The sequence below is a fragment of the Bos javanicus genome, chromosome 29, assembly GCF_032452875.1.
Source record: "Bos javanicus breed banteng chromosome 29, ARS-OSU_banteng_1.0, whole genome shotgun sequence".
In the NCBI taxonomy this organism is placed as follows: Eukaryota; Metazoa; Chordata; class Mammalia; order Artiodactyla; family Bovidae; genus Bos; species Bos javanicus.
Genome location: NC_083896.1, coordinates 45,872,482 through 45,897,289, shown reverse-complemented (window position 1 = coordinate 45,897,289; position 24,808 = coordinate 45,872,482). Strand labels below are relative to the sequence as shown.

At 59.1% G+C, this 24,808-nt stretch overlaps 2 protein-coding genes across 3 annotated transcripts; both read left to right on the top strand.

Moving 5' to 3' along the window:
* The first annotated feature begins 1,323 nt into the window (after positions 1 to 1,323).
* LOC133241547 (aldehyde dehydrogenase family 3 member B1-like) lies at positions 1,324 to 9,767 on the top strand. 2 transcript variants are annotated; one of them, XM_061407197.1, is made up of 10 exons: positions 1,324 to 1,562; positions 3,575 to 3,737; positions 4,211 to 4,321; positions 4,506 to 4,626; positions 4,875 to 4,960; positions 5,054 to 5,135; positions 5,396 to 5,782; positions 6,789 to 6,955; positions 7,534 to 7,633; positions 8,048 to 9,767. In XM_061407197.1, the coding sequence occupies exons 1-10, from the start codon at positions 1,504 to 1,506 to the stop codon at positions 8,230 to 8,232; spliced, it is 1,461 nt and encodes a 486-aa protein (XP_061263181.1). In that variant the 5' UTR covers positions 1,324 to 1,503; the 3' UTR covers positions 8,233 to 9,767. The 2 variants fall into 2 exon arrangements, with proteins under 2 accessions (XP_061263181.1, XP_061263180.1); XM_061407196.1 differs by having other exon boundaries at positions 1,329 to 1,562; positions 3,572 to 3,737.
* Positions 9,768 to 17,405: 7,638 nt separating this feature from the next.
* TBX10 (T-box transcription factor 10) lies at positions 17,406 to 23,952 on the top strand. Its single transcript, XM_061407655.1, has 10 exons — positions 17,406 to 17,451; positions 20,353 to 20,620; positions 20,705 to 20,806; positions 21,148 to 21,319; positions 22,242 to 22,397; positions 22,700 to 22,767; positions 23,024 to 23,118; positions 23,579 to 23,693; positions 23,764 to 23,861; positions 23,927 to 23,952. The coding sequence occupies exons 1-10, from the start codon at positions 17,406 to 17,408 to the stop codon at positions 23,950 to 23,952; spliced, it is 1,146 nt and encodes a 381-aa protein (XP_061263639.1).
* The last annotated feature ends 856 nt before the right edge of the window (positions 23,953 to 24,808 follow it).

The following is a 24,808-nucleotide window of genomic DNA, read 5'->3' as shown; positions in this document are numbered from 1 at the left end:
CCTGCCTGGGGTGCAAGCTGGTTCTCACGCTGTGCCTGGACCTGCTCTCCATAGCCCTCGGCCATGGAGTGGTCTTGATCTCTTGGGACAGGCTTGGGAGTGAAGGGCAGACAGGGGCAAATCACACAAGACGGATTAGCAGTGGGGCCTGAGTGCATTCTCCTGCTTCCTAGGACCTAGCAGGTGCTCTGGAAAGACTGGGGGAAACGTTAATAACCAATACTTACGAGCACTGATTTCGCGTCAGGAGCCGTGGTATCTATATCTATTCTTTCATCTTATCATGAGATCCTCTAATTGCAGTTGTTGCCCCAGGGAGGCTCAGGGAGGTTAAGCAACTTGCCTGTGCTGTGTGTATACTCACTCACTTTGTCTTTCTAACCCCATGACTGTAGCCCACCAGGCTCCTCTGTCCATGGAATTCTCCAGGCAAGAATATTGGAGTGGGTTGCCATGCCCTTCTCCAGGGGATCTTTCCCACCCAAGGATCAAACACAGGTCTCCCGCATTGTAGGGGGAATCTTTACCATCTGAGCCAGCAGGGAAGCCCAAGTAACTTGCCTAGGATCACACAGTAAATAGGAGAATAAGAGGAACAAGGAACAAGATGTGACACCCTGTGGCCACAGGGGCCCCTGGCCCATCCACGCTCTCTCTGCAGCTGCCAGGGCCCTTTCCTCTGCCCCGAGGATACCAGTCGGGCACATGAGGAGAGCGCAAATGAAGGAGCCCTTCGGGGTGGGAATGAAGGCACAGACATGAGGGTCTGGTGCGGGGACCTGGGTGACTCGAAGAGCTCTGCTGGCTGAGGGCGTCCTGGAGGAGGCTGCCAGGGTCCCACTGACAAAGTTTGAAATGCTTTCAAACTGTGGTGCTGGAGAAGACTCTTGAGAGTCCCTTGGACTGCAAGGAGATTCAACCAGTCAATCCTAAAGGAAGTCAACCCTGAATATTCACTGGAAGGACTGATGCTGAAGCTCCAATACTTTGGCCACCTGATGCAAAGAGCTGACTCATTGGAAAAGACCCTGATGCTGGGAGAGATTGAGGGCAGGAGGAGAAGGGGACGACAGAGGATGAGATGGCTGGATGGCATCACCAACTCAATGGACATGAGTTTGAGCAAACTCCAGGAGATAGTGGAGGACAAAAGAGCCTGAGGGGTTGCAGTCCACAGGGTCGCAAAGAGTTGGACTCTTAGTGACTTAGCAACCTTATCTTTTGCTCCTTAATTAGGTAACTTTCTTTTTTTTTTTTTTAATCAGGTGACTTTCTGCCTGTCCTTCCCAAAAATCACAGCATCAACTGGAGTCACCTGGAGTTGCCAAACCTGTTCCGGGGGCCAGCTGTGTGTGAATCACCAGGAGGCCAGACCAGCTGGAGCTTCAGTTTGGTGATTTGTCACTCAGGTGCCTCTCCACCGCCAGACGTGGGCACAGGGCATCCGGGGGACTGCACAGGCAGCGGGCAGAGGCAGGGTGAGAGCGCACATCTGGAGGCAGAATGTCAGGCACAAAGCGCCCAGGTTCGGCAAAGGATCCAGGGTCGGAGTCCACACCAGGGTATGTGGGGTCGGGCCAGCAGCACAGGGTGGGGGAGTGGGGAAGACAAATGGGATCCCGACCCCGTGGGGCCCCCAGGGCTGGGGGTCCGTGCGCCTGGGGCCTGGCTCAGCGCAGGGAGGTCGTGCTGCCCTGACCCCCGCTCCATGCCCCCACCTCAGACCCCAGTGACACCTGGGGGGTGGAGGCTCCCCAGGCCGAGGGAAAATGTGGATAGACAGGGGCCAGCCAGGTGTGACCTGGGCTGTGCTCAGGAAGTGCTGGAGGGGTTGGGACAGGGAAAGGGGGCAGTGCCTTGTAAAAACAACACTCACTGTTCATTTCTGATTTTGGGAGTGTTGCATTCTCATGGTAGAAAATTTGGAAGCTACTGAAAGATGTTGAGAAGTCAATAAAAAGTACAGGGCAGGACTTCCCTGGGAATCCAGTGGTTAAAACTAGCACACTTCGGTGCCGGTGGGGGAGGGACTGTGGAGTCACAGGACCCACGACTGAAGCTGCTATGTAGCCCCCATGAGGAGGGCTAAACCTAGGGCTATCCCTAACCCCCCTAAACAAGGGCTGACCTCAGCCCCACCAAGCCATCTGCCTCCTCATTTGATTGGGCAATGGTGGGGTGGGCCTGAGGATGTGGTCCCTGGGCTGATTCATTCTGGAGGTATTTAGCCCTAGAGAGGCTCTAGAGAGCCACGGACAAAGCCAGAGCTGGGCCGATGGGACCAGGCGCCACCGGAACTCCATCAGGGAAAGCTGGGTGGGGCGGGTGATGCTGGCGCCTCTGGGGCAGCTCTGGAACTTGAAGGCCTAAGAGTGCTCCTGGCCACCCTGGACCGAGGGTGGGCAGGGCGGGTAGCCAGAGGTGGCCCCGCAGTCCCAGCTGCTCCGGGACACGCTCAGGAGGAAATGGCCCTGGTCGTCTTGGCTCCGAGCCTGGGCCTGAGTGGGACTTCCTGATCTCCCTCTGTTCCTCTGCCATCTGGAGCAGGGACAGGGGTCTAGGTAGGACCACCCCGGGCCTGGCTGTGGGAGGGCACAACTCGGGTCCCCTTCCAGCCCAAGAAAGGGCCAGGATACCTGCCCTGCCAACCACAGGTGGGAGCAGGCAGGTCCTGGGTTCCCCCTAAGAGCTGAACTCCCGCTGCCCACCTGCTGAGGGGCCTCACCCACATGGCCAGCCTTCCCCCTCCCACCCAGCAGGACTTCCATGTCCCTGGTGTTTCCAGGCCAGGCCTGTGCTGTGCACGCCCACGAAGAAGTCTGTCCCCACTCCCCAGATGAGGAGACTGAGGCTGGGAGAGGAGGAGGGGGAGGTGCAGGGTGCCCAGTGGGGACGCTGAAACCTGCCTCACTCCATGGTCAGTGCTGAGGCAGAGGTCCTGGGCTCAGGCCTGTGAGATGCTGCTGGACCCTGAGGGTAGATGGCTCACATCGGCACACAGAAGAAAAGAGAGACACAGACAGACACAGAGAAACACACACAGACATGGGCAGAGAGACACTCAGACAGAGAGACACTCAGATAGAGAGATCTGGAGGCACAGGCGATGGTATGGTTTTGGGGCCCTGGTTGGGGTGCTCAGAGCCCTTTCTTGCTCCAAGTCCAGGTACTTCCCCTCAGAGGCCCTCCTGGGCTCCTTCTTCCCAACCCCATGCCCCATCTCCCTCCCCTCCCAGCCCTGCCAGGGTTCCCTTGGGTGTCAGATCAAGGCCAGATGGGCTCAAGGCTCCAGGCTGTCAGCTGCGCCTTCCCACGGATGCCCCGCCCACCCCATTGCTCCCTGTTCCAGGACCACCTCCCCAGGGCACAGGGAACAGTCCCATGCTCCGGGGCCCTGCGGCACACCCCAACCTCAGTTTCCCCCTCTGCCACTGCAAAGTTCTGTGGTCTCTGAGGCAAAGAACCCCTCGAGGCCGCGTGAGGGTGTCCGTGGGCCCACGTGGGTGCGAGTAGGGGCCTTGGAGGGGTGGTGGAGGTGGGGGCACCCCAACCGACGTTGCCCCCCACCCAGCAGGATGGACCCCTTCGCAGACACCCTGCAGCGGCTGCGGGAGGCCTTCGTCTCAGGGCGCACGCGGCCGGCCAAGTTCCGGGCCGCCCAGCTGAAGGGCCTGAGCCTCTTCCTGCAAGAGAACAAGCAGCTTCTGCAGGAGGCACTGGCTCAGGACCTGTACAAGGTGGGTGGGGCAGGGGTGAGGGGAGGAGGGCAGGGGTGGGTGAGAGCAGGCAGGGGTGAGTGAGGACAGGCAGGGGTGAGGGGAGGAGGGCAGGGGTGGGTGAGGAGGGCAGGGGTGGGGGCTAGAGCCAGCTACATCCCCAGCTCAGTCCTGTGGTTCAGCAGAGTCTTCCCTGGGCTGCTAGCTGCTCTACGTCAACAGTAAACCTGTGAGGCAGGTCTGACTGCTGTCCCATGTCACAGATGGGGAAAGTGAGGCACGTGAGAGTTAAGTCACTTGCCCAAGGTCCCACAGCCAGAAAGCGGCAGAGCCCAGGACTCATGCTCCTCACTGCAGTTCCCAGGGGCTGGCTGTGCTCACCCTGGAGACTGTCTCTGTGTCTACCCTGAGGACTCTTGGGGACCTCCAGCACTAGATGCGCTCCCCTCCCGACCCCGCCCAGGCCTAACCCCTGAATCTCACCTCCACCACAGACGGCCTTTCATTCGGAAGTTTCGGAGCTCATCCTCTGCCAGAACCAGGTCGACTTCGCTCTCAGGAACCTGCACACCTGGATGAAGGACGAGCCAGGGGCCAAGAACCTGGTGAGACCTCTGGCCAGGTGGGACAACTCCAGGGCGGCCCGGCCCAGGCCCTGGGGGAGTCACTGACTTTCTCAGGACCGCGGTCTCCTTGAGGGGACTCCACTGCACAGGCAGGTCGAGGGCTATGAGAGGTGGGCTTTGGGGTGATCCTTAGCGAGGCCTCACTGTCCGTCCCACACCCCAGATGACGCAGCTGGACTCGGTCTTCATCCGGAAGGAGCCCTTTGGCCTGGTGCTCATCCTGTCTCCCTGGAACTACCCCCTGAACCTGAGCCTGGGGCCCCTGGTGGGCGCCCTCGCTGCAGGTGAGAGGACACCTCCACCCTCACGCCCCCTGCCTGTCTTCCCAGCCTCCCCCAGAGCCAGGAAGGAGCAGGGAGCTGGCACCAGGTGGCTGAGAAGGCCTGCTTCCTGTCTGGCCACCATCCTTGGGGCTGTGTGGCCTCGGGGCCAATAGGGCACCTCTCTCAGCTGCACTAGGCCGGAGGACCGAATGGAGATGGGCGTGGCTACACATGGCCCCGCCCTCTCCCTGCCCCGCCCCGCCCCACAGGTAACTGCGTGGTGCTGAAACCTTCGGAGATCAGCAAGAGCACGATGAAGGTCCTGGCCGAGGTGCTGCCCCGATACCTGGACCAGGTGAGGGTGAGCCTGTGTCCCACATCCCCGCTCCCACCAGTGGGAGATCCTGCAGGGTCCCCTGAGCCGTGCATCCCTCCCGCCCCCTTGCAGAGCTGCTTTGCCGTGGTGCTGGGCGGGCCCGAGGAGACGGGGCGGCTGCTGGAGCACAAGTTCGACTACATCTTCTTCACGGGTGAGGGGGGCCCCGGCTGGTGTCCTGGGGAAAGAGGGATGTTGGAGAAGAGGCTGGAGAAGGCGGGGCAGGGAGGAGGCGATGGCCAGCGGTGTGGAGCATCCCTGATGGCAATCATCTGGGGCAGGTGGGCCTGGCAGGGTGCGGTCCTGGGGCTGCAGGGCGGGGACAGACCCCAGTGGGTGAGCCAGGATGGAGCCAGGAAGGTGGTGCCTGAACCATCCGGCCAAGAGCAGGTGAGTCAAATACCATGTCCCCAGGGAGCCCTCGAGTTGGCAAGATTGTCATGGCTGCTGCCGCCAAGCACCTGACGCCCGTCACGCTGGAGCTGGGAGGCAAGAACCCCTGCTACGTGGACGACAACTGCGACCCCCAGACCGTGGCCAACCGGGTGGCCTTCTTTCGCTGTTTCAACGCCGGCCAGACCTGCGTGGCCCCCGACTATGTCCTGTGCAGTCCCGAGATGCAGGCGCAGCTGGTGCCCGCCCTGCAGAGCGCCATCACCCGTTTCTATGGCAACGACCCCCAGAGGTCCCCGGACCTGGGCCGCATCATCAGCCAGAAGCATTTCCAGCGGCTCCGGGGCCTGCTGAGCTGCGGCCGCGTGGTCATCGGCGGCCAGAGTGATGAAAGCGATCTCTACATCGGTGAGCCCCGCCCTCCCTGCCACTGTGCCGCACCCCCACCCCCACCCCAGGGAAGGCACCTCCACACTGGGGGCCACAGCTGGGCCCTGAGTCTGGGCTCTGAGGCTCCCACGACCCCACCGCTACAGCCCAGCCTGGTACCACGACTTTGTGACACTGGTGTTTCCTGTTGCTGGGGTCTAAGCCCACGACCCCACGACTCCACACTCTGGCCCAAGTTCTCCAAGCTCAGTTCAGTTCAGTCACTCAGTCGTGACCAACTCTTTGCGACCCCATGGACTGCAGCATGCCAAGCCTCCCTGTCCATCACCAACTCCCGGAGCTTGCTCAAACTCATGTCCATCGAGTCGGTGACGTTATCCAACCATTTCATCCTCTGTCATCCCCTTGTACCTTCAATCTTTCCCAACATCAGGGTGTTTTCCAATGAGTCAGTTCTTCGCATCAGGTGGCCATAAATTGGAGTTTCATCTTCAGCATCAGTCCTTCCAATGAATATTCAGGACTGATTTCCTTTAGGATTATTTGGGTCTCCAAGCTCAGACCCCAGAGTTCTAGGCTCAGCTTCCCAACTTCAGCCCCACGATCTGTTGCTCCAGGGGCCACACAATGCCAGGTGCTATGTGCCCACGATTCCGGTTCTCAGCTCCCACTGCCCGTCCTGAGCGTCCGCTCTTCTGTGAACAAAGAACCCTGGTCTCCTGAGCCGAACCACTCGAGGGTCTAACAGGCTGGGACCTGGGGCCTCAGACTCTGGGGTCTAAGATAGGGTCACCTTCTGACTGTGAGACCAAGGCTGGTTCTCTGGGCCCCACGGGCCCCGGTCAGGCTGGGGAGCCCCTCGTGGTCACTTCCCGGGGGCTGCGGGGAGAGTACCGTCCCTGGGACATCCAGGTCCCTGGCCCCTGACAGCCCGCGGGCCCGCCCACCATAGGCCCCGCCCGCCAGAGGCCCCGCCTACCACAGGGCCCTGCCCCTGGGCTGAGCCGGCCCCTGTCTCGGGCAGCCCCCACAGTGCTGGTGGACGTGAAGGAGGCCGAGCCGGTGATGCAGGAGGAGATCTTCGGGCCCATCTTGCCCATCGTGAACGTGAGGAGCCTGGACCAGGCCATCGACTTCATCAACCGTCGGGAGAAGCCCCTGGCCCTCTACGCCTTCTCCAACAGCAGCCAGGTGGGGCTGGACGAAGGTGGGGGCAACAGAGGGGCCCAAAGGGGTGAGACTAGCCACCTCCCTTTTCCCAGCCCACTTACAAGGGTCAGGGAGCAGACAACTCCAGGGTGACTATAATCCAGGCCATTGGACGACGGCTCCCTGAATACAGGTGTCCCGCTGAGACAGGGGTGGGTTTGGTGAGGGCAGCACCAAGAACCTACCAACGGGTGGGTGGCCAGCTGCCTGCCCTGGCCGGGGCAGCCTCCACCCAGACAAGGAGGTGCCCTTTCTATCTGCCCTGCCCCAAACATCCTTCTTTTCCTAAACCGTGCAAAAGTTCTGTATGGGTGTGCAGAGCCCCTGAAGGCGGATGGGGTAGAGCAGAGGTGAGACCCTGCAGGCGGAGCCGGGCGGGCTGCCTGTCTGCTGCGGCTGCTAACCCTCACAGGCACTTCTCGGGACCGCGGGCTCCTCTTTATGAACTCAGAGGGGCGACACTTACTCAGCAGAGGATGGAGACCGGGGAGGCGCCTCTGCTCGCTGTGGAATGCGGAGCCTCCGCTCCACCCCTCACCCTGGCCTCCGCCTCCCACCAGGCAGTGAAGCAGATGCTGGACAGGACCAGCAGCGGCAACTTCGCAGGGAATCAGGGCTTCACCTTCCTGACTCTTACCTCCCTGCCATTCGGGGGAGTCGGTGAGCCCCGCCGTCCTGACCCTCACCTCCCTGCTATTCGGGGGAGTCGGTGAGCCCCGCCCTCCTGACTCTCACCTCCCTGCCATTCGGGGGAGTCGGTGAGCCCCGCCCTCCTGACTCTCACCTCCCTGCCATTCGCGGGAGTCGGTGAGCCCCGCCCTCTTCACCCTCCAGCCCCAACTCCCAGGGAAGCCCAGGTGGGCGCGCCAGACCCAGGAAGGCTCAGTTTGGCCTTCACTCACGGTTCAACCTTGATCCAGCCCCCTGGCCTCTCAGGACCTCAGTTTCCCTCTCTGCAAAATGGCTCTTCACGTGGCCTGGCTTTCCCTGGGCTCCCTGCTGGGTGGTGGGCTGCTGGTGGTGGTGGCGGGCTCCTGGGCCTCGCCTTAGACCCTCACTTCCGTGCCCGTGCAGGCCAAAGTGGGATGGGAAGATACCACGGCAAGTTCTCCTTCGACACCTTCTCCCACCACCGTGCCTGCCTGCTCTCCCACCCGGGCCTGGAGATGCTGAACAACATCCGCTACCCACCCTATTCTGACTTCGAACAGAAGCTGATCACCTGGGCCTTGGGCAGCCACAGCTGCACCCTTCTGTGAGCACCCTGCCGGCCTCCAGGTCTCTGTCCACGACCCCGGGTGCTCAGTGGCTCCCAGAAGGCAGGGGTCCTGTCCAGGAGCAGAAAGGTCCTGCCCTTGGGGCTTTGTCTGAATAGACGCCCGGCTGGACAGACCTCTGGGCCACCAGTCCAGCCCCTTTCAGGACCAGAGTCCCCTCTGCAGCTTTCTGACAGATTTGTTGACCCTCTGCTTGAACATGTCTGGTGACAGAGAACTCACCCCCTAGGCTGAGCAGCCCTGGTGGTTAGGAAGGCCTCTCTCATGTCAGAACTATAATTAGGCTCCCGAAGTACAGAGTAATTTCTAACGGCTCCAGCCACACCTGGTTTGGGAAGCTGGGTTTGTCTGGGTCTCAGCCTCCCCACCTGCAGTGAAGAACATGGGTCCTTAGAGACGTCTGTGCCCTCCAGGCCAGCATCTGCTGTGCCCGTGTCTGTCCTCCAGGGTTGCACCTGCCCCCTCACCCCTCACTCCTCTCAGCTGTCCCGACCCAGGAGGGAGCCTCACTCCCATCTCACAGGCAGGAGCCAAGGCCCGGAGAAGGCACCGACTCCCCAGGTCACACAGCCTTTCGGGGAGGGGGGTGTTGGAGCCAGTGGGGGCTGGGGGTCCTTCTACTTCCTGGGGCTCAGAGGGGCAATAGCTGGCCCACCTCCGGACTGGTCTCACTGCTGTGGCTTGCACACGTGTTGGTACACCTAGCACAGGTGTGAACACACAGATCCTCAGACAGGCAGACACCGGTGCTCACACGCACTTACTCGCACACTCGGTTGGGGCTGGAGGCTGCTGTTTCTGGGGGCTCTTGTGCCAGTTCCCTGATGCCCTTCCATTCTATGAATACCTTCTGAGGGTGTGGAGAAAAGGGAACTCCCCTACACTTTTCTGTGGGAATATAAATCCGTGCAGTTACTATGGAGAACAGTATGGAGGTTCCTTAGAAAAACTAGAAATAGAGAAACTGATGACCCAGCGATCCCACTAGTGGGCGTATATCTGGAGAAGACTAATTCAGAAAGATACATACAGCCCAATACTCATCGCAGCACTATTTACAATAGCCAAAAGATGGAAGCAACCTAGATGTCCAACAACAGATGAATGGATAAACAAGATGTGGTACATATATACACAATGAAATACCACTCAGCCATAAAAAGTATGAAATAATGTCATTTGCAGCAATGTGGATGAACCTAGAGATTATCACACTAAGTGAAGTCAGTCAGACCAAGACAAATACTACAGACTATCACTTACATGTGGAGCCACAAAAATAGTACAAATGAACTTATTTACAAAACAGAAGCAGATTCACAGACGTAGGAAACAAATTTATGGTTACCAAAGGGGAAGTGGGAGAGGGATCCATTCGGTGTATGGGATTAACATACACACACTACTATATATAAAATAAGCCACAAGGTCCTACTATACAGCAGAGGGAACTATATTCAATATCTTATGCTAAACTGTAATGGAAATTATTTGAAAAATATATACATAAAACACAACATTGTGACTCGACTATGTTGTTTGGTCACTAAATCGTGTCCAACTCTGCGGCCCCATGGACTGCAGCACACCAGGCTTGTGGGCCCTTCACCATTTCCCGGAGCTTGCTTAATCTCATGTCCATCGAGTTGGTGATGGCATCCAGCCATCTCATCTCTGTCGTCCCCTTCTCCTCCTGCCCCCAATCTTTCCCAGCATCAGGGTCTTTTCCAGTGAGTCGACTCTGCATCAGGTGGCCAAAGTATTGGAGCTTCAGCTTCAGCATCGGTCCTTCCAATGAATAGTCAGGGTTAATTTCCTTCAGGATTGACTGGTTTGATCTCCTTGCTGTCTAAGGGCCTCTCAACTCTCCTTCAATCTAAAAAATAAATTAATAATAAAAAATACATGTATATATAAAAACACCTTCTGAGACACAGAAGCTGGACCTCAGCCAAGGGAGCTTAACTTTCCAGGACCCCCTAATGCTGTCCTTCCCAGAGCAGGAGGCCCCACACCTCCTGGCAGGAAGCATCCGGGTCTCCAGAAACTGCCCCCCATAGCTGGGGGCTGCTGATCAGGCCCCCCTTCCTTCCCAGGAGGCCCAGCGGCCTGGGTGGGCCCCTTGAACAAAGGCTGTGGCTTCTGACTCATAAAGTGGGTCTCCGAGGTCCCTGCCCTGGGAGAAGCAGGAAGCAGGGAGCAGGGACCCTCAGGCGGGCAGACACACTCACCCACCGGCTCGCTCCACCACCGCTGCCCGGGAATCGGCCAAGTCACTGAGCTTCTGGAGCCCAGGTCTCAAGCCGCAGTGCAGCAGGAATGAGAGCTGTGCTCCCTCTGCGGGTCTCCAGGGTCCTGGCCTGGGACCCTAATGCTGAGGCAGCCCGAGCGTGGGTTGGAAAGGAGTTTGCAGGGACAGAGCACTGCAGAAGGGACTGAGTGGACAGCAGGGGACAGAGATGATGAGGGCGCTGCAAATGCAGCCCACCGCCCCCCTGACAGACCAGGGAGAGCCTAAAGTTTTCTCCTGTTAGTCGCCAGTTTTATAGCCTCAAGACAAAATTCCTGCTAGGAGGTTAGGTGATTGGTTAGGGCGTGGAGAGAGACTGCTGGGGTGCACATTCTAGCCTAATTTGGGGTCAGGAAGCCTACAGTCATGATGGGCGGGGGTAGGGGGCTTTGGGCAACAAAGGGGATCTGTCGGGCCCGGAGCTGACCTTGCTTCTGGGCTCCGTGTCAGTGGCCTTGGTACAAGGCCTCCCACCTGTGGCCTTGGGGCAGGACTCAGCATCTAAAGAAGGTCTCTGCCCTCCCTTTGCTCCAGATCCCCGGAGGGCGCTAGGACGGACCCCCACCCCACTGGATGACCCAGCCTCAGACTTCAACCCCGTCCACCCCCGCCAGCTACCTTATGGAGGTGCCAGCACCCCGACAGGCCCCACAGGCCCTGCCGTCCAGGTGGAGGGGGGACAGAAGAAAGCATGTGAGCTGGGCGCTGTAGAGAGGGCTGGCCTGGAGGGAGCCCCGGCTGCTGGGCTGGCTCTGGAGCCAGACCGAGACCTCCTGGGAGGACAAGGGCTGGTCGTAAAGAAGGCCTGGGACCAGCTGCCCGGGGGAGACCCAGCCTCAGGGTCCTGGCATGGGAACCCAGTAGGCGCTGGGGGCTTAGTCTTCATCTTGCCCTCCCTGTGCCTTGAGACCAGCAGGACGATGGTGGGCTCAGATTGGACACCTGCCAGTTCGGGCCCTAGAGCAGCAGACCAGGACACTCAGGAGCTGGTGAAGACACGACTGAGGTCCGGGTCTATGTCGAGGTGGCAGCAGGCCACCAGCACAGGCAGGGTGGAGAAGCTGGGTCTCTGCAGCTCCCCCAGGGCCCGCGGCTGGTGCCCGGCCAGGTAGATGCCAGCCATCTCATTGCCGCGGTGGCCCTGTCACTGCCGGGGGTGGGGGGCAGGACCTCTCAGGCACCAGCAGCGAGCACGTGGCCAGTGTGGGGGCGGCTCACCTAGAGGGTGGAGCTGCTCAGGCAACCCTGGCACTGACGCTGGACCCAGTGCCAGGGAAGGCAGGCGGGGGCGCCTTGACAACCTGGACACTCCTCCCTCACCGTGGAAGGGAGAGGGTGTGGAGCAGGCACCACCCAGTTCACCTGCTGGGAGGAGCAAATACGGAACTCTCTCTTTCATTAAACCCTCTCGTGGATTCTGTGAGCATCCCTATGCGCATTAGCAGGAAGTCCAGCGTCTCCCTCTCCCCATCTCCCCTTCCTCGCTGTTACAGAAACTGGGTCATCCTGCTCTACAACTGGAGAGGAGGAGGTTGGCAAGAAGAGGCAGCCCACCAGCTGCAGCTCTATAGGGCCCGCCACATGGGGTCACTGTTGAGCAACACCCCTGCCCGCCATGGGCCCTCGGGTCCTGCAGTCCCAGAGGCAGGGCCCTAGCCTGCTTAATAACTGTTCCCCAGGGAGAGCTGGACCTTATATAAGGCTAAACGCCAAAGAACTGATGCTTTGAATTGTGGTGCTGGAGAAGACTCTTGAGAGTCCCTTGGACTGCAAGGAGATCAAACCAGTCAATCCTAAAGGAAATCAACACGGAATATTCACTGGAAGGGCTGATGCTGAAACTCCAATACTTTGGCCACCTGATGCAAAGAGCCGACTCAATGGAAAAAGATCCTGATGCTGGGAAAGATTGAAGGCGGGAGGAGAAGAGGGCAACAGAGGATGAAAAGGTTGGATGGAATCACCAACTCAATGGACGTGAGCTTGAGCAAACTTTGGGAGAGAGTGAAGGACGGGAACCTGGTGTGCTGCAGTCCATGGGGTGGCAAAGAGTTGGATACGACTGAGCGACTGAGCAACAACAGCAACAAAGCCCCTCAACTGGCCTTCAGAGGTGGGAGGAGCTTCAGCGAGGACCAGCTGTTGGCACTGGCCCTCCCGCCCTGTGCTCCTGAGCCCAGGGACCAGCCGGAGCAGCTTCCTCCGTGGGTTTCCATCTCAGGGGCCTCCACCTCTTTCCTTCGTCAGCCCTGCTCATCCCTCCTGGGGAAGCAGAGATCTGGCTCCCACAGCAAGCCGAGCCTCCAGCCGAGGGCACAGCAAAATGGGGGTGCAAAGAGAAATATTAGGAAGAGGCTGACATGTCAAAAATATGATCCTTTTTAAAGGACCAAATAACAATGACAAGAAAAAGTCAGAACTTGGCTGGACTTCTCTGCTCTTATTACAGCTTCAGGTTTTATTTTGAGGTGTTACGTTACTTGTAACATTACGGTGGAGGAAACGCTGTCCTTTCAGTGTTTGGGGCTACAGACCCATCTTCTCTGCAGATGCTAAATAGTGATTTTGAGTGATTTCTCCCACAATTTAAGATTTTATTTAATACACTTTTATATTGTAGTTACTACGTGTCAGACACTGGTTTTTGTTCTGTTTTGTTTTGTTTTATGTGTCCGGATTATTCAGCTTATAGGATCTCAACTCCCCAGGGATCGAACCTGAGCCCACCATAGTGAGAGCACTGAGTCTTAGTCACTGGACTGCCAGGGAATTCCCCCCAAACCCTGTTTTAAGCACTATTAGCTGTTTAATTTAAACCTCAGGATGATAGGAGGAGATCGTATAATCCCAGTTTTACAGATGGGAAAGCTGAGACCCAGAGAAGTTAAATGACTTGCTCAAGATCACACAGATACCAAGGCTTTGAAGCCAGACTTCGCCATCCGCACCTGTGACCACCAGGGCACACAAGGGCAAGCATCTTTCTGAGGTAACCGGGGTCTCCATTTCTACACACAGCCAGCTGGCGTCTCAGCAGACACCCCGTTGCGTTGACTGAGGAGGTGAAGGGGCAGGTGGGCAGGGCCATCAGTGAGGGGCATCTCTTGGCAGTCCCTGCTGGGTTGCCCCCTTTGGGGCCAGGGCAGAGGTTGGCCCCAGCAGCCTTGGCCCCTGGGTCCTCTCCCAGGACCAAGCCTTCCGGCCACTGTGACTCATCTTCCAGATGTTCAGTGGTGAGGACGTGCTCTGTGAGGGGGAGCCCACCGCGTACCCCATTTCATCAACACGGCGCCAACCATGAGAGGGGCATTGTCTTCATCCAAACAGAGAAGCTCACGTTCTCCAGGCCTGCCCTGCCCACACTGGCCCCCCGCCCCAGCCTGGGCCCACAACCCAGGCCACACCTGCCTGGCCTCAGACCTCCCTTCTGAGCAGTGGGTCCTGAGACACAATCTGCAGCCCAGGGCCCCTCTTTGCCCCCCACTGTGTGCCACGTTTCTTGCCGAACCCGCACCTCCATGCCTCAGTTTCCCATTCTATAAAATGGAAGGTGTCCAGGGGTCCACAGCTCCTGTCCTCTCTCCTGTGCGGGAGAGGACCCGTCTCTGTGACCTCGGGATCTGGGGCAGGTCTGCCTCAGGGTGGTCTTAGACCTGCTGTGTGTTCTGTGGCCAGGGCTGACTGTCTCTGTGCCCACACTGTTTCATCACAGCCCAGGGGGAAGATCCCATAGTGCGTGGGGGTGGGGGTGGGACTTGAAGAAAGATTGCCCTGGGGCCAGCAGGGGGGCTTTCAGAGGAGGCCATGGTCCAGAGGAGGGCTCCAAACCCCCTATGTTCACAGGCCCACAGAGTCGATCTGGGAGGGCAGAAGTGTGTGGCTGTGTATGTGCCCATGTGTGCAGGTGTCCAGGCATGTCTGCCCAGGCGCTGTATAGGTGAGCACACATTTTTCTGAGAGCCTCAGCACTTTGGCCCTTCTTCCAGAAGGATCCATATGTGGCTGGTGGCACAGCCCAGATGCGTGTTTCCAGGTGTGTAATGAGCCCAGTGCTCATGGGACTCAGGGGGCGTCAAGGCTGGGGAAGGGGTGCAGCTCGACAAGGCTCTCCCCATCTGTGACCACCTGCCCAGGTGCAGGGGTGCAGGGAGGAGGTACAGGTAGGGCAGGTAGGGTGGGGGAAGTCCCAGCAGGGAGGTTGAGACGGTCAGCGTCCGGGAGGAAGCAGGCCCAGTCCTGCCCCTGGGGTCCCCTCTGTCCTGACCAGGCACTCTCTGCAGTGTCCACCACAGGGCCATGCTGGCCGGGGCGGGATGGAGCCTGGGCATGGCCTCACCGTCCAGGCCTCCCCTACCCCTGTGCCTGAGAGCTTCGCTCCTGCCTGACATGGGGGCTGGAGGAGCCCGGAGCTCCGTCCTCCCCAGCTCTCCCTGCCTGGGCCCTCTACACCCTCACCCGGCCCATCCATCTCCCCGCGGCCACTGCCGCGCTGCCTCCTGCTATTGAGCAGCGAGATGAGAAGGTGTGAAGGATATGGGGGCACCCGGGACAGGCTGGCAGGCAAGATGGATGAGGGGGCAGGGGGCCAGGAGGTGCCTCGGGCAGGAAGAGCGGACCGGCTGGGGAAGAGGCTGTGCAGAAGGGAGGCGTGCCTGCGTGTGTGTGCGCGCGCATGCGTGTAAGAGACAGCATGTGTTTCTGTGCAGAGGAGAATGTGCACTTGTGCACACGAGTGGTGGCAGGTCACTGAGTCTTGAGTCTGTGTGTGCCCATGGGTTGGCATGCCAGTGAGCTCACATACATGTGGCAGGCTTCCCATCTCACAGACCAAAGGCAAGTGCAAACACGCACACACACACACACACACACCCCAGAAGCCAGTAGGCCCCCAGGCCCCTGGGAGTCCAGGCTGAGGGGGCGCCAACCCCATCACTTCTCCCATCTCCCCCCTGCCCCACCGTGGCTCCTGGGACAGGGTAGCATGGCTCCACCTCACTAGGCGGCCCCTGGGAGCCTCTGGGACTCTCCCTCACAAGGGCAGAGGACTTGCCGCATCCTGCCCAGCAGCAGACCCCAGGGCTGGGTCTGTGCCAGGGTTGGCCCTCACTCTCCCGGCGGGATTCCTCCCAGCCTGGCCCCAGGGACCTGGGGCATGGGGCGGGGGGGGGGTGGTGGTGGTGAGGCAGCAGCCCCCCTGAGCTGAGGGAGGAGAGTTTGCCCCCAGTGTGTGGGTCCGGGAGGGGCCGGGGTGTCACGCTGTCCCCAGAGCTCAACTGTGGAGGAGCTGTGGGGTCCAGTCGACTTTGGGAACCGTGATCGGGCACGCTAGGCCCAGCCCAGTGCGCTCTTGAGCCTGGTGCCCCAGCCAGGGCCCTAGAGTGGGCCAACCCAGGGTTAGTCCGATGACCTGCGCTGGGCCACACCGCAGGAAGCAGCGTGGGGGGACCCCCCTCCCTTTCTGACTGGCCATCTGCGTGTTCCCTGAATGCCCCACTCCAGATAGCCAGGGGCTGCTGGGGAAGGTGCCCGGTCAGGACTTGCCCCCAAGGCCTCTGACCTGGGCCAGCCTTCCCCGACCCTGTGGGGACCGTGTAGGCACCATCAGCCAAGATGGGGACAGCTTACTGCACCCCCCAGGCGGGGCCAGCCCATCCCAGGCAGAAGCGATTATGCACTTAGTTCAGTTGGGGAAACTGAGGCTCAGGGCTGTCAGGTCCTGCCGGTGTCCCAGCTCATAGGCTGAGCGGTCAGGAGGACCTGGCCTCCCACCCCCCAGTCCAGGGTGGGACTCTGCTTCTGCTCATACACGTGGCTGCTGCCCCCTTGCCTTTCCGGCCCAAGGTCCCTGGTGATTGCATGACAGCAGCTCCCGGTCAGGGGTCTGGGTCCCGGGAAGAGGGCAGCGCCTCTGCCATTCAGCCTTCCATGCTTCTACCGCAGCTCCTCGACCTCCCCGAGGCCCTGTCAGCCCTGGCCCCTCCATTCAGCCGGGCCCAGACCCCTGCGGATCTCCCAGCCTGTCCTGGAGATGGGCCCCGGCCCTGCGTGCATCTGGGCCCATTGATCAGGAATGGCTGGGGGGCTCCAATGGGAGGGGAGGAAGCCAGGAGCAGGGACCGGGAGGGGGAGAGGCGGCCTCGCCACGTCAGCGCTTCCCCACCTGCCCTCCTCCCGCACAGCATCGCGCCTGCAGCTGGAGGAGCCCAGCCCGGGGCCTCGAGCAGTCCAGTCTGAGGGTGGCTTGCAGAAGGGGCTCTGCACACCCCAGAGCCGAGGTCCCACCTGCAGAGACCAGGTGCCTGGCTTGAGGAGAGAACCAAGACGTAGACGATCCAGGAAGGAAGGACAGACCTGCCAGGAGGCTGGGGACCGAGGGAGGGCCTGAGCACCGAGCAGTGCTGCCAATGGACCGGGAGACCAGGAGAGGCTGACCACCGGGGCGGCAGGCAGGGACCCCAGCTGAACCACTGTCTCCAGGAACCGGAAGTCCGGGCTGTCCCATGGCAGGTAAGGGGCAGGCGGCCAAGGCAGTCCCACAAGTGGGTTCAAGCTCCGGGGTGGGTGCGGTGGGGCTGGGTCTAAGCTTAGGGGACCAGGGAAACCCTACTGTACCCAGGGCCTGGGCAAGAGGATGGGGCAGAGGCAGCCCAGGCTGAGGCCTCAGGCCCCACCAAGGCGGGGCCCATGCAGCCATCCAAGTGCAAATGTGGGAGTGCTGATAGGCAGCAGGATAGAGCCATTTCTGGGAGGTGAAAGCCTTATCAGGCATGGGGGACCTTGGGCCTGGCCCCTCCTTTCTATGGGCCTCACCCCTTGTGTATCAAGGTGGACAAGGAGCCACAACTTCCCCTCCAAATCTGACTCCATGTCGGAGGAAATTGGCAATCAAGAGGTGTTGGCTTTCAGAGGAAGTGGGCAGAGGACAGGCCCCTCCCCAGAGTTACTGAGGGCAGCACAGGGCAGCATGTGAACCAGGAGGGGCAGGGTATAGGCTCAGAAGACTGGGGAGCCAGTAACCAGCCTGCGAAGCCCCCAGGCCCAGCAAAACCATGAGCCTCTTTCCCCTGGGACACATCACCAAAGATGCTGGGGCTGGCGTTGGTTATCTGGATAATGTACCTGCCCCAGCAGGACAGCTAAGTGATGGGCAACTGCCCACCTGATGGCCTGGTCCAGGTGATGGGGGACATCGGCCCATCCACCCTTCATCTCTGGGGGATTTAGACCTGATATGGCCCGTCCCCTTTCAGTAAGACCCACCCATCCCCAGACTGCAGAGCTTCCAGGGACTTTAGTGAGGTGCCACTTCTCACACGTGGCTCTCAGGGCTGCTGAGGATGGGGCCACTGACCTTGGACCCCACACTCTCACCTGGTACCTGCTATGCACTGGCTCTGGCCAGGTGCTGCCCGCCTGTCAACTCATCACAGGAAACTGTGATCATCCCAGGAAACTCCCTCCATCCATGGATCTGTCCATCCATCCATCCATCCAGCACCATAATTCTACCTCTGCCCAGGGGATCACACAGTTTTACTAGGTTCTCAACCCATGTGGGGCTGCTAGAAATGAACAGTCTGCTTTTCAGGATGTCTTTTCTAGTTTTAAAATTTTGTGTTAAAATATACATAACATGGGTCTTCCCTGATGGCTCAGACAGTAAGGAATCCGCCTGTAATGCAGGACACCCAGGTCTGATCCTTGAGTCGGGAAGATCCCCTGGAGAAGGGCATGGCAACCCAATCCAGTATTCTTGCCTGGAGATTTCATGGACAGAGGAACCTGGCAGACAAGAGTCCATGGGGTCTCAAAGAGTCAGACATGACTAGCGACTAACAGTTTCTTTTTCACTTTTTCAAACATAACATCAAAACTATCATTTTAAGTATTTTTAAGTGTTCAGTGGCATTAAGCACATTCATATTGGTGTGCAACCATCACCACCATCTATCTCCAGAACTTTCTGCATCTTGCAAAGCTGAAACACTGTCCCCATTGAACATTAATTCATTCCCTCTCCCTGCCCCTGGCAACCGCCATCCACTTTCTGTTTATGAATTTCGCTACGAGGCACCTCTTATGAATGGAATCATACAGTCTTTGTCCTTTTGTGACTGGCTTGTTTTACTTAGCATAACATCCTCAAGGGTCATCCATGTCATGGTCTGCATCATAATACCCTTCCTTTCAAAGACTGAATAATATTTCCTTGTCTGGATACACACGTTCTTATCCATTCATCCATCAGTGGACAGACACTAGGTTTGCATCCACATTTTAGCTGTTGTGAACAATGCTGCTCTGAATACCAATGAACCCGTATCTGTTCAGCTACTTGCTCTTGGTTCTTTTGGGCATTCCAGTATTCTTGCCTGGAGAATTCCATGGATAGAGGAAGCTGGCAGGCTGTAGTCCACAGGGTCACAAAGAGTCAGACATGGGCTTCCCAAGTGGCACAGTGGTAAGGAATCTGCCCGCCAATGCAGGAGACTCAAGGAGTCAGACGTGACTGACTAACACTTCCACTTTTCATAGTAATTCTATCTTTCATATTTTGAGGAACCATCAGTGGTCTTCCACAGGGGCTACACCGTCTAACATTCCACCAGCAATGCACAAAGGTTCCAATTTCTCTACATCTTCACCAACACGTGTAACACTCTTTTGGTTATTGTTTTTGTTACTTGCTTTGGTTTTTGGTAATAGCCATCCTCGTAGGTATAAAGTATCTCATTGTAGTTAAAAGAAATTTTTTTTAATAAGAAGGATGGAGCCATGGCAAACTTTTGCACAAGCCATGTGCCAGGACTGCAGACCAAAAATGGGCTCTTTTATCTTTTTAAGATTTATTTTTGGTTGCTCTGGGTCTTCGTTGCTGCATGCAGGGGTCATTCTTCGTGGTGGTGCTTGGGCTTCTCATCATGGTGGCTTCTCTTGAGGCAGAACACGGCCTCTAGGGTCCGTGGGCTTCAGGAGTTATGACACACAGGCTTAGTTGCTCTGTGCCACGTGAGATTTTCCCGGACCAGGGATCAAACCCGTATCCCCTGCATTGGCAGTTGGATTCTTAACTACTAGGCCACCAGGGAAGCCCAAAAGAGGGGCTCTTAAGAAAAAAGTGAGGAGGCCAGAGAGGAAAGATGTTAAAACTGGCTTGGAGAATCCCATGGACAGGAGAGCCTGGTGGGCAACAGTTCATGGGGTCACAAAGAGTCAGACGTGACTGAGTGATTAACACAACTTCAGGGTCAGAGATAGGTAAGAGTCATTCACAGTAATTTGGGGATCTCCTTCAGCTCAGTGTTCCTTAAGCAGCACGAGGAAGCCAGGTCTGCACAGAACTGAGAAAGACTCCCCCACCCCCACCCCCCCACAACCCCACCTGTACCATCATCCATAACAAGGTCCTTTCTGAAGGGCCTACTGCGTGTCAGGCCCTGTGTGTGTCTTCATGAATCCTCACGTCAGCTCAATAAGACAGATTTAAGAACTCCTTGGGACAGATGTGGAAACTGAGGTTCCAGGAGGTGAAATAATTTGCTCAAGGCCACACGGCCTCCTGATGGCACAAAGATTCCCTGGGAAGCCAGACAGGTCCTGTCTCTGGCCTCCAGGAGCTTTAAGTGAACATTTACCTCATGAAGTGATGCTGAGTTAGGGATACTATGGGAACACAGGCCTGGCAATCAGGGAGGGCTTCCTGGAAGAAGAGGCATCTTAGTGCAGCCTGAAAGATGAAGGCTGGCCAGGTGGAGTGGCGAGGGGTGAGGAGAACAGAGGCCAAAGGCCCACATCCTGTCCTCTCTCCCCAGCCTTCCTCTCTGCTAGCCTTGGGGTATTTGCCCCCTCAGAGACCTACACACTGCCCACGACCAGCTCCAGCTGGGAGCCCCAGCCAGACTCCATGTTACCATCAGGCCCTTCCACCGGTTCCACAGGGGCCCCAGCGGTGGCTGAGCCCACTGAGCAGGGCCCCAAGAACCCACGTGTGTCCAGTGTGACGGTTCAGCTGGAGATGAAGGCTCTGTGGGAAGAGTTCAACCAGCTGGGCACAGAGATGATCGTCACCAAGGCGGGCAGGTATGAGCACGGGGGCGTGAGGGGGTGGTGGGAGGGGGGACAGGCTGGAACCATGCCGGGGCTGCTGAGCACCCCCTCCCGCAGGAGGATGTTCCCCACCTTCCAGGTGAAGATACTGGGCATGGACTCGCTGGCTGACTATGCCCTGCTCATGGATTTCGTGCCTTTGGACGACAAGAGATACAGGTCTGGGGCTTGCAGCTTAGACTTCAGGCACTGAGACGGGGAAGCAGAAGCCCACCCGCTCCCTGGGTGAATAGGGGCCAGTCGGAGCCATGTCAGGGGGTCTATCCCTGCCAGGCAGGGATGGAGGGGGCTAGCCCGGGGCGGCAGGCGTGACTGCGGGGACCCCAGACCGGACACCCTTCTGGAGCCTCTGGTTCCTCTTGTGCATATGGGCCAGCACGTGGGCAGTAGGGGACATGTTGACCCCCGTCAGTCTTGGCTCCAGGTGGGGGCAGCAGAGAGACGAGGTAGGCGCCCTGGGGTGCAGTCAGGGCGCCCTCGCCACCTCGCTCCGTCCCCAGGTACGCCTTCCACAGCTCCGCCTGGCTGGTGGCGGGCAAGGCGGACCCGGCCACGCCCGGCCGCGTGCACTTCCACCCCGACTCACCGGCCAAGGGCGCGCAGTGGATGCGTCAGATTGTGTCCTTTGACAAGCTCAAGCTGACCAACAACCTGCTGGATGAAAACGGCCACGTGAGGCCCGGGCCACCGTGGGGAGGGGCTGGGCCAGGGCAGGGGACACTGGGGCCTGAGTGTGATGAAGCCTGGGGCCAGAACCGGCTGGGGCTTTGATGCCCAATTCCACCTGGCCAGGGGGTCGGACAGCAGAGGGAACTGCCCAGGCCCACCACAAACGCACGAACATAGCATCGTTGACACTTTGTCCAAGGCAAAGATCAGGCTGATGTCAGGAGAAAAAGGAAACAGGGAAGGGGTCTCAGACACGTGGCAACTGAGGCTATTTGAAGAGAAGTCTGATGGAGTGGAGGAGGGAGCCTGTGTATATAGAAGAGGGAGCTATGGCAGGCAGAGGAGCCAGCGAGTGCAAAGGCCCTGAGGCAGGAGGATACTGGGGAGTCAGAGGACCTGCAAGGAGGCTCCGTGTGGCTGGAGTGGAGCGAGAAGCGGCAGCGGGAGGGGAAGAGATACTAGGGGCGGCCTGCGCTGATCTGCAGGACCAGCTGGCTGTGGAGAGGATTCAGATCTTTACTCTGTGTGGGGTGGGAGACACGGATGGGGGGTGGTGGTTCTGAGCTGCAGCTCATGAGGGCTGCTATGTGGAAAATAGGCAGAGGCACCAAGTAGAGGCAGGGGGCGCAGCTGGGAGGTGGCTGCAGAAATCCAGGAGGAAGACGGTGGTGGCTGGGCGGCGTGGAGGCCACGGGGTCGGAGAGGTGGTCAGATCCCAAACCATCCTGTGATGGCTGGGATGTGGGAGTGAGAGAGGCCAAGCCTCCTGAAAGCTCAGACACAAAGGGGCCTTTGACTCAGAACCGCAGACTCGCAACCTCACACGCGGCACCAGCAGTTATGAGACGGGGCGGGGGTGGGGGGCCCTGGAGGAAGGGCGTCAGCCTCAGTGAAGGCTGGCTGCCGCCGCCTGCCCGCCCCACAGATCATCCTCAACTCCATGCACCGCTACCAGCCGCGTTTCCACGTGGTCTTCATGGACCCGCGCAAAGACAGCGAGCGCTACGCCCAGGAGAACTTCAAGTCCTTCATCTTCGCGGAGACCCAGTTCACGGCCGTGACGGCGTATCAGAACCACCGGGTGCGTCAGGCCACAGTTCCCGACCTGACTCCCCTGGTCCATCACATGGGAGAAACTGAAGTACCAGGTTCTTAGGCCCGACAGGCGCACAGAGCCCTGCTCATCTCTCCTTCTGGGACTCCATGGGCATCAGCCCACAGTCATTCCCCTGCCTTCACGCCCACTGTCTCTGTGGTTCCTGGACTGAGAGGCCCAGGGCCTCCAGATTGCGGGGATCCAGGGAGGAGAGGGTGGCTAGCCTGGGGCCCCACAGCCTCTCCCCAACTCAAGGCTGACCTCTAACTACACTCTCTCCTCTGCAGATCACCCAGCTGAAAATTGCCAGCAATCCTTTTGCCAAGGGCTTTCGGGAGAGTGACCCAGACTCCTGGTACCGTCTGGCCCCATCCTCTCACCCCATTTCTATCCCTAGGCATCTATTAAGGTCTCAGCTCCTGACCCTTCCTTCAGGCTCACAGCCACTGGCTTGTCCTGGGGTCCCACTGCCTGACTCAGACCATGACCCTTGCCCTGGGCTCCCCACCATGACCTCTGCCCCCATTCCTGCTTGCCCCACCTCCAGGCCTACATCTCCACGGGCTCCCCACCATGACCCCTGCCCCCATTCCTGCTTGCCCCACCTCCAGGCCTATATCTCCACGGCCCCTGCTCAGCGTCCCGACCCGGAGTCGCAGCAGCCTCAGCCCCCGCCTGCTGAAAGGCTCCACTGAGCGGGAGAAAGGTCAGCCCCCAGGCCCACAGACACTGTGGGACTGGAGCCCGCTGAGTGGGAAGGAAGGGAGGGGACAGGGCCACAGGGCCCTGAGGAAGGAGCTGTAGACTGCTCAGCAAGCTCACCAGGCATCTGTGTGGACAGAGAGGGGAAGCAGAAATGTCTGAGACAATTTTGGACCCAGGGCAGGGAGAACAGTTGGGTAGGGACTAGTTGTGGAGAGCAGGGGTGGTAGGGGGTGAGGGTGGAGGTCTGGTAGACTTCCTGGAGGAGGCGGTTCCTGAGCTGGGCCTTGGAGGACCGAGAAGGAGGGAGGAGGAGGGGAAGAAATTCCAGGCAGAGGCAAGAGCAAGCACAGAGGCTAAGCGCTGGGCAACTTGAGAAAGGAGAGCAGCAGGCTCTTAGACCAGTGGGCTGAAGGCGTGAGGGGAGGCCTGGGGTCCACTCAGACCACGCCCTCCCCCCTTAGACCCCAACAAAGCCTTCACCTCCAGGATCCCCGCCAGGCTCCACCATCAGCTGCTGGCCCGCCCTGAGGCACTGCTGGCCCCAGCCACCTACCCGCCCCTCACCTACCAGGGCCTGTACCCTGGAGCCTCAAGCCCTGTCCAACCAAGGGCCCGACCAACACCATACCCCCTCCCCAATATCCAGGCCGACAGGGACCAGGGAGGCCTGCCCCTCCCAGCGGGGCTGGGGCTCCTCGCCCCCACTGCAATGTGCCTGGGGCCTGGCCAGGACCCACAGTGACGGTGGGGGCCCTGTGGACAGAGTCCTCTCACCCTGGGGCCCACTCTCTTCAGCCTTACTTCTGCAGAGACCCCCCCCCCCCACCTCCCTTGACCAGGAGAGCAGGGCAGGTGGAAGCCCAGAGAGGAAAGCGACCTGCCCAGAGTTACCAGGCTGAGGTGGTGCCAGGCTTGGAACTGGACCCCCTATCTCCAAGCTGCCCCCTCTGCCCTGGGGGCGACTCCTCCAAACCCTGCTTTACCTTTCTCTTCCCTCCAACATTAAACCATACGGAATGGGTGGTCAGAGCACTTCTGTCCTCGGAGGTCAGGGTGGAGGGCCTCAGGAAAACCCACACCTCAGAGTCTGGGCTGCAGACATCACAAAGCTCTGCTCCGTGCTGCTGGCATCCCAGGGAGCAGAGTCATGGTAAAGCTGGCAACACAACCTGAGTGGCAGGGCTGTGAGGGAGGTTGTAATCCTGCCCTCTGCCTCGCCGCCCAGATGAGGACCAAATCTGCAGCTCAGGGAGGCACTGCTCAAAGTCGAAGCAAAGCATGGGACACCTGCCATTTCACGTTTAAGTGCTGTGTGCAAAACCAGGGTGTCTGGTCCTTGGCGGGGGGAGGGGGGGTTGCCACAGTCTGGCAGAGGGGTGCAGCACGCCACTGGCAGTGACCACAGGGGTCAAGGTGGGGGTGGCGCGATGAGTTTGAGAATTCAATCAAAATTCCAGGCAGGAGAGCTTCTAGAGAAAATGACCAGCACCTGTAAGAGTAGAAGTTGTGGAGGAGACGGGAGAGGAGAAGAGGCCAGCTCCTGGAGGTGGGAAAAGCAGGGGAAAGGTCTGGGGCTGGAGTGGGTCCCCTGGAGCGAGAGGGCTCAGCTCATGCCACCCAGCGGAGCCAGGAGATAGGGCCCGGAGGGTGGGGAGGCATCTCTACCCGCTAAACGCCGACTCCAAACATCC